Raw genomic sequence first — 7,562 nt, 5'->3', positions numbered from 1 at the left:
GGGCCGGTGACAGCAGACAGATGGGCTCTGCCCTCCTCCGGCTGTGAACCCCCCCCCCTCCTTCCTTGTAGAGGCTACTCCCCGTGCACAATCCTCTATCAGACACCAGAGAATCCCCAGGGTGGGGTGGCATCGCCTGAGCGTGGCGACAAGCCCTGGGTGCCACCAGGCAGTTGTGGGAGCTCCTTTGGGACTTCTCCTGATAAGCTGCTGGGCGGTGCTGGGTCTGTCCTGGTGGCAGCAGGACCTCGATACTCAAGGATGGTAGCCCCTGCCTCGCTGGCCAGCACCCACCTCCAGTGGACCAGTTGTGTCTGGGCCACTGCTTGTTCCTGGGGGGCTACCAGAAGATGGGGGTGATGTTCCCACCACCATGACCACCACCCATTTTTCCAAGCCCCCCAGCGCCCACCGCACCCTCTTGGAGAGGAGACCTTCACCACATCCCTCTCCCAACCCACCTGCAGCCACCCAGAGGACCTCTTCATCCCACCACCCTGGGATGGTGGGTCACCCTCTGTGACCGAATGGAGCACCTCTGCTACGAGGACAGGCTGAGGGAGCTGGGGTTGTTCAGCCTGGAGAAGAGGAGGCTCCAGGGAGACCTAATAGCAGCCTTCCAGTACCTGAAGGGAGCCTACAGGAAGGCTGGGGAGAACCTGTTTAGAAAGGCCTGCAGTGACAGGACGAGGGGCAATGGCTTCAAGCTGGAGGGGAACAGATTTAGATTGGAGATGAGGAGAGGGTTCTTCACTGTGAGGGTGGTGGAGCACTGGAACAGGTTGCCCAGGGAGGTGGTTGAGGCCCCTTCCCTGGAGATATTCAAGGAGAGGCTCGACGAGGCCCTGGGCAACCTGGTCTAGTTGGGGGTGTCCCTGCTGACTGCGGGGGGGTTGGACTAGATGGCCTTTGGAGGTCCCTTCCGGCCTGGGCAATTCTATGATTCTATGAGATTGGGACCAGATGCCCTGGTGATGGTCTCGGCACCTCCTGGCTACGGGAGAAGACACCACCGGTGGCCCTCCAGGGCTGACGGGGGTTGTGGGTGGGGTGAGTGTGCACAAGCGAGCGTGTGCACGAGTGGGTGTGAGCGTGCACGAGCGGGTGTGCACGATGCCAGCCCCTGCTCGGCTTGTAGGAAGGGGACACCTGGTGGCCTGTCCCCATCATTGCCTTGTCGCCCACCATGGGCCACCTCCGCTGGTCGAGGGAAAGGGTTTGGGAGAAGGACAAGAGGACCTGCTGTTGCCCGGGCAGGACCACCAGCCGTCCCAGGAGCTCCCCTCCTGCCTGGCTGGGAAAAGAAGGGGTGGAGACGCCCCAGTAAATCACACTGGGTTGAGCTGGGTAATTTATTTTAGAAGGATATTAATTTGATTGGGTGGTTTCTTGCCCTCCTAGAGCTGGCCTGGGGTCCTGAACCTTTTAATCCCCAGGCTGGGAGTGGAGAGGGTCTGAAAGTCCTGCTAGATGCTGCTGAGAGCATCCCTGCATCCCTGGAGAGCATCCCTGGCGAGCATCCCTGCATCCCTGGAGAGCATCCCTGCATCCCTGGAGAGCATCCACCCCCCCCCCTCCTTCCTTGTAGAGGCTACTCCCCGTGCACAATCCTCTATCAGACACCAGAGAATCCCCAGGGTGGGGTGGCATCGCCTGAGCGTGGCGACAAGCCCTGGGTGCCACCAGGCAGTTGTGGGAGCTCCTTTGGGACTTCTCCTGATAAGCTGCTGGGCGGTGCTGGGTCTGTCCTGGTGGCAGCAGGACCTCGATACTCAAGGATGGTAGCCCCTGCCTCGCTGGCCAGCACCCACCTCCAGTGGACCAGTTGTGTCTGGGCCACTGCTTGTTCCTGGGGGGCTACCAGAAGATGGGGGTGATGTTCCCACCACCATGACCACCACCCATTTTTCCAAGCCCCCCAGCGCCCACCGCACCCTCTTGGAGAGGAGACCTTCACCACATCCCTCTCCCAACCCACCTGCAGCCACCCAGAGGACCTCTTCATCCCACCACCCTGGGATGGTGGGTCACCCTCTGTGACCGAATGGAGCACCTCTGCTACGAGGACAGGCTGAGGGAGCTGGGGTTGTTCAGCCTGGAGAAGAGGAGGCTCCAGGGAGACCTAATAGCAGCCTTCCAGTACCTGAAGGGAGCCTACAGGAAGGCTGGGGAGAGCCTGTTTAGAAAGGCCTGCAGTGACAGGACGAGGGGCAATGGCTTCAAGCTGGAGGGGAACAGATTTAGATTGGAGATGAGGAGAGGGTTCTTCACTGTGAGGGTGGTGGAGCACTGGAACAGGTTGCCCAGGGAGGTGGTTGAGGCCCCTTCCCTGGAGATATTCAAGGAGAGGCTCGACGAGGCCCTGGGCAACCTGGTCTAGTTGGGGGTGTCCCTGCTGACTGCGGGGGGGTTGGACTAGATGGCCTTTGGAGGTCCCTTCCGGCCTGGGCAATTCTATGATTCTATGAGATTGGGACCAGATGCCCTGGTGATGGTCTCGGCACCTCCTGGCTACGGGAGAAGACACCACCGGTGGCCCTCCAGGGCTGACGGGGGTTGTGGGTGGGGTGAGTGTGCACAAGCGAGCGTGTGCACGAGTGGGTGTGAGCGTGCACGAGCGGGTGTGCACGATGCCAGCCCCTGCTCGGCTTGTAGGAAGGGGACACCTGGTGGCCTGTCCCCATCATTGCCTTGTCGCCCACCATGGGCCACCTCCGCTGGTCGAGGGAAAGGGTTTGGGAGAAGGACAAGAGGACCTGCTGTTGCCCGGGCAGGACCACCAGCCGTCCCAGGAGCTCCCCTCCTGCCTGGCTGGGAAAAGAAGGGGTGGAGACGCCCCAGTAAATCACACTGGGTTGAGCTGGGTAATTTATTTTAGAAGGATATTAATTTGATTGGGTGGTTTCTTGCCCTCCTAGAGCTGGCCTGGGGTCCTGAACCTTTTAATCCCCAGGCTGGGAGTGGAGAGGGTCTGAAAGTCCTGCTAGATGCTGCTGAGAGCATCCCTGCATCCCTGCATCCCTGGAGAGCATCCCTGCATCCCTGGAGAGCATCCCTGGCGAGCATCCCTGCATCCCTAGCGAGCATGGGTTACCCTGAGGCCTGGCCAGCTCAGCTCACCCCACCCCATGGTTGCCCTCACGACTTCTCCAGCTCCCAGAGGATGATGTTGCGCTGGGCCAGGATCTTGGCCACCCTCCTGGTGAGCAGCTTCTCCTGCACCAGGGGCCTCAGGATGGTGTAGCTCTGCAGGTTGCAGTGGGTGAGCATCAATCCCGCGGCGGGTTGGACGGGGAGCTCCAGGGCTCCCCAAAGGTCCTGCAAGGCCTTGGCCATGGCCAGAGCGCTGGCCTCGTTGAGTTGCTGCTGCAGGTGCCTTCTCAGCAAGTTCTTCAGCCTGTAGGAAGGGGCCTTGGGCAGCTTTTCCTTCATCAAGGACAACATATCCACATAACCAGCCACAACCCGGCAGAAGTCCTCTTTCCTGCCCGTGGCATCCAGGGCTTTAAAAAGAGCAGGAAGCTCTGGTTCCCAGAAGTTATAGATGATGAGGATGGGCCTGGGGATCAGGGAGAGGTACCAGAGTAGGTTTTGCATCCCCACCTCCATGGAGACGCCCTGGGAGAACAGCGTCAGCACCGACTCGGGTGTCTGAATCAACGTCTTGAAGTTGTGCTCCCCGTTGACCGCCGCCACCTCCGTGATCTGATGGGCTGTGGAGGGGAAAGGATGGGGCTGGAGTAAGTATTTGGGGGTGCCCCTCTCTGCCCCCCCCACCCCCCTGTGCCCAGGGAAGGCAATGCTCACTTTTCTGCTCAACCTTCACGCTGAGGAACACCAAGGTGCTGGGCCCTGACTCGTCGTCCCAGGGGCTGGTGGGGCGAGTGCTGCAGTGGGGCGAGGTGCCACTCCCGGACCACGTGGGGCTGTAGAGCTTTCTGCTGACTTGGCCATGGCCAGAGCGCTGGCCTCGTTGAGTTGCTGCTGCAGGTGCCTTCTCAGCAAGTTCTTCAGCCTGTAGGAAGGGGCCTTGGGCAGCTTTTCCTTCATCAAGGACAACATATCCACATAACCAGCCACAACCCGGCAGAAGTCCTCTTTCCTGCCCGTGGCATCCAGGGCTTTAAAAAGAGCAGGAAGCTCTGGTTCCCAGAAGTTATAGATGATGAGGATGGGCCTGGGGATCAGGGAGAGGTACCAGAGTAGGTTTTGCATCCCCACCTCCATGGAGACACCCTGGGAGAACAGCGTCAGCACCGACTCGGGTGTCTGAATCAACGTCTTGAAGTTGTGCTCCCCGTTGACCGCCGCCACCTCCGTGATCTGATGGGCTGTGGAGGGGAAAGGATGGGGCTGGAGTAAGTATTTGGGGGTGCCCCTCTCTGCCCCCCCCACCCCCCTGTGCCCAGGGAAGGCAATGCTCACTTTTCTGCTCAACCTTCACGCTGAGGAACACCAAGGTGCTGGGCCCTGACTCGTCGTCCCAGGGGCTGGTGGGGCGAGTGCTGCAGTGGGGTGAGGTGCCACTCCCGGACCATGTTGGGCTGTAGAGCTTTCTGCTGGCCTTGGGCTTGCTGAAGGCCTGCAAGAGATTGGAGAAGAGGGATAAGTCCCATCTGCCTGCTTGGACCTGTTTGGGAAGGCATGGGTGCACCCTTGGGTGCACCATTAGCCATGGGCAGGGACCTGGTTGTGTGTGATGTCATGAAACCCCCACTGCCAGGGATGGGTTGGGGGGGTGTTGTGTCTCAGGAGTGGGTTGGCCATGGAGAACCCCGTTGAGAACCCAAAACCACAGTCTGGGCCAAGCGAGCTCTGAATGGAGGTCCTGGGACCCAGGCAGTGGCCGGAGGGACACAATATGCAGGTCTGAAGACTTGCTGTCCCCTTTCCACACAGCTCGTGTGGAGGCAGCTCATGCAGGGACATAAACGTGGCTGAGCAACCTCACCACATGAGACACTGCCAGACCTAAAGATCTGGTTGGTGCCTAGAGGAAAAAAGGGGCTGAATTGGGCCAGGAGAAGGTTTGGTACCTCTCCAAGCTCAGCAGATCCTGTGCCTACAGCGGAGCTTCCCAAGCCATCCCAACTGTCCCCTGCCTGGCCTTGGCAGGGACGGACATCCATGGTGAATATCTCCCCCCCTGGGTAAGAGTAGGACAGCAATCCCCCAACTGTCCCCTGCCTGGCCTTGGCAGGGATGGACATCCATGGTGAATATCTTCCCGCCCTGGGTAAGAGTAGGACAGCAATCTGCTCAGGAGGCTCCAACTTTGGTTTTCTTCCCTCTTTCCCCCATGGACAATCCCCAGATATGGCCACCCTGCAGCGTTGGGGCGTCCATGTCCTTCTGCATCTTCACCTGCAGCCCAGGAGTGGTGGAAATGTGGCTGGACCCATGTCTGTGGGCACCTGAGTAGAACCAAGCACTCCTCGGCTCAGGGGAGGTGGGATTGCTTAAAAGTCGGGTTAAAACTGCACGTTTGAAGGGAATATGGGGCTGCTCTGCCTGGGAAGGGGCAGGAGAAGGATGGGGTGGTGGCAGTGCCCTGTGTCCCCCTTGTCTGGCTGTCCCCAGAGTGACCCAGCTGGCCTGAAGGGAGTTAGATGAACCAAACTCAAAATGCCATCGCAGATGCTCTTGCTACCCAACCCAGCAACAGGCGAGTGGAATTTATATGGAAAAAAAAAAAAAGAAGGTTTATTAAAGGAGTTAGGCAGAGAGGGAAAGCGTTGGGGGGCTCTCGGGGGGAGGACAATCACCTGGGTGGACACACATGCCCGTAGCGTGGTGGCATCCTTGGGTGACGGATCCGGGCAGAGCCGGGCACTGACGATGCTCTTGCAGCTTCAGCTGGGTGTGTAGAGCGTGACAGCCCCCAGGTGACCCCACAAAGGTCCCTCCCCAACCCCCAGATCTCCTCGCAGAAGACACCTGAGCCTCTAGGCAGGTCCTCAGCCCTTGCTCTCCACCCCTCGAAGGCTACATCCTCCCTGGGCTGCATCCCGCTGCCTCATCCCACTTTTTTTCTCCCTCAGCTGCTATTTCCCCACCCCCCCACACCTTTTCCAGCCTTTAAACCACTTTTCCCCAGCTCTCAGGGTTGTGCTTTCCTACTGCCCAACACCAGCCCATGGGTGAGATGTTTATACCCCTGGGACCTCTCTTTATTTTTATTTATATTTTCCCTCAGCCTGCACCTTTGCTGCACCCTCAGACCCACACCCTCCCAAAGGATGCCCCATCCATGCAGGGATTTCTCACAGCGAGCAGCTAACGTGCCCAAAAAACCCCAGCCTCGAGATTTTTTTGGCACTAGCAGGGACAGGGTTTTATTTCCACAATTCCTTTTTTTTTTCTTTTTTTTTTATTTGTTTTCCCTGTTAGAGATGAATCAGGAAAGCAAGGAAAAACAGCAAGGCCGGGGGGGAAAGGAAGCCAGGAGCAGGCTGAGATTTAATCTGGAAACAGCTTTATTGAAGAGTAAGAAGAGCTTCTGCATTAGTTTATACAAAAAAAAATAAAATAATAAAAACTGGGAATAATAATCCCAGCTATTAGGCCAGTGTTGGAAAACCAACCTCCCCTCTCCCTGTTCCCAAATCGGCTGCCCTCGCCCCCATTTCCAACGGGATCTCAGCAGGGATCCCGTGCCCTTGGTTCATCTAACCCCCTCTTTGGTCACAACACCCTGGTCTGCAGCAGCTGGTGCCGTGGAATGTCCCCCCAGGGACCACGGATGTGTCACCTTGAGGGATGCTCAGGTGGTCCCTACCTGCTCTGGTGGCCATCTTAGGGGACTGGGTAAGGGGTGTTTGTGTGTGGAATCCCACCCTGGAGCACATCAAGGAAGGGTTTGCTGCCTGCGAGGGAGGAACCATGGCTGGTCCAGAACACCAGGAGATACCAGCAAAGCTCTTAGCCCAGGAACGCTAGATTTGGGGTGGCCCAGATGCCCGGCCACCTGGGAGCGACCAAAAAAGAAGAGAAAGCTGCAAGCAAATCTTTGGCTGATGGCAGGAAGGGAGAAGGCTGGGGGAGAGGGAAAGGCACCCCACCCCAGAGACGATTTGGGGTGGTGGTGGGACAGCTGCCTCTTCTGCCTGTGGCCCAGCTCAGCAAGGAGGGACGCCTGGTGTCACACTCACCGCCGTGTCTTCCTCCGAGCTGTCCTCCGAGCTGCTGATGACGATGCTGGCATCTTCTGCAGAAGGAAGAGGAGGATGCTGAGGCTTCAGGAACTCTGGTTTCTTGGGTTCACAGTGGTTTTTCCACGGGAGGACTGATCTGCTCTCCCCATTTTTTCGCAGCAGGAGGCAACCACCTCTACCAGGACCGTGACCTGCACAGCCCTTGGGTGCTCTCGGATGCACCCCAAGGTTGAGGGGGCAACCTCTCCACTGCTGCTTCACCCCCTGGACCTCTCCAGAAGATGCACTTCCCTCTGGTTTGCGGAGCTGAGCCTGGGACCCCTGGCTGTGGGATGCTGGAGAGGGACCAGGTGAGCCCAGGGAAGGAAAAAATGTGGTTTGCTAAAAATTAGTGGGTTTTTTTTTTTT

At 58.3% G+C, this 7,562-nt stretch overlaps 2 protein-coding genes across 2 annotated transcripts in view; both read right to left on the bottom strand.

Annotated features, from left to right (window-relative positions):
- Window positions 1-3,049: 3,049 nt before the first annotated feature.
- LOC106896570 (protein PML-like) lies at window positions 3,050-3,921 on the bottom strand. The gene is made up of 2 exons (XM_014956664.1): window positions 3,808-3,921; window positions 3,050-3,713 (listed from the first exon to the last, which is right to left on the bottom strand). The coding sequence occupies exon 2, from the start codon at window positions 3,607-3,609 to the stop codon at window positions 3,139-3,141; it is 471 nt and encodes a 156-aa protein (XP_014812150.1). The 5' UTR covers window positions 3,610-3,713; window positions 3,808-3,921; the 3' UTR covers window positions 3,050-3,138.
- A 15-nt stretch (window positions 3,922-3,936) lies between these two features.
- Window positions 3,937-7,562, bottom strand: part of LOC106896581 (protein PML-like) — a gene marked incomplete at its 3' end in the record, with an annotated part of 18,414 nt that continues 14,788 nt past the window's right edge. Inside the window, exons 9-10 of the mRNA XM_014956675.1 lie at window positions 4,426-4,582; window positions 3,937-4,331 (exon numbers count right to left, since the gene is read on the bottom strand). Of these exons, the coding sequence (XP_014812161.1) occupies window positions 3,937-4,331; window positions 4,426-4,582 (552 nt within the window). The remainder of the gene's footprint in view (window positions 4,332-4,425; window positions 4,583-7,562) is intronic.

This window comes from Calidris pugnax, unplaced genomic scaffold, assembly GCF_001431845.1.
Source record: "Calidris pugnax isolate Ruff unplaced genomic scaffold, ASM143184v1 scaffold265, whole genome shotgun sequence".
NCBI lineage: Eukaryota > Metazoa > Chordata > Aves > Charadriiformes > Scolopacidae > Calidris > Calidris pugnax.
Note: the sequence above shows the minus strand (reverse complement) of the source record. Positions and strands in the feature narration are given on the sequence as shown.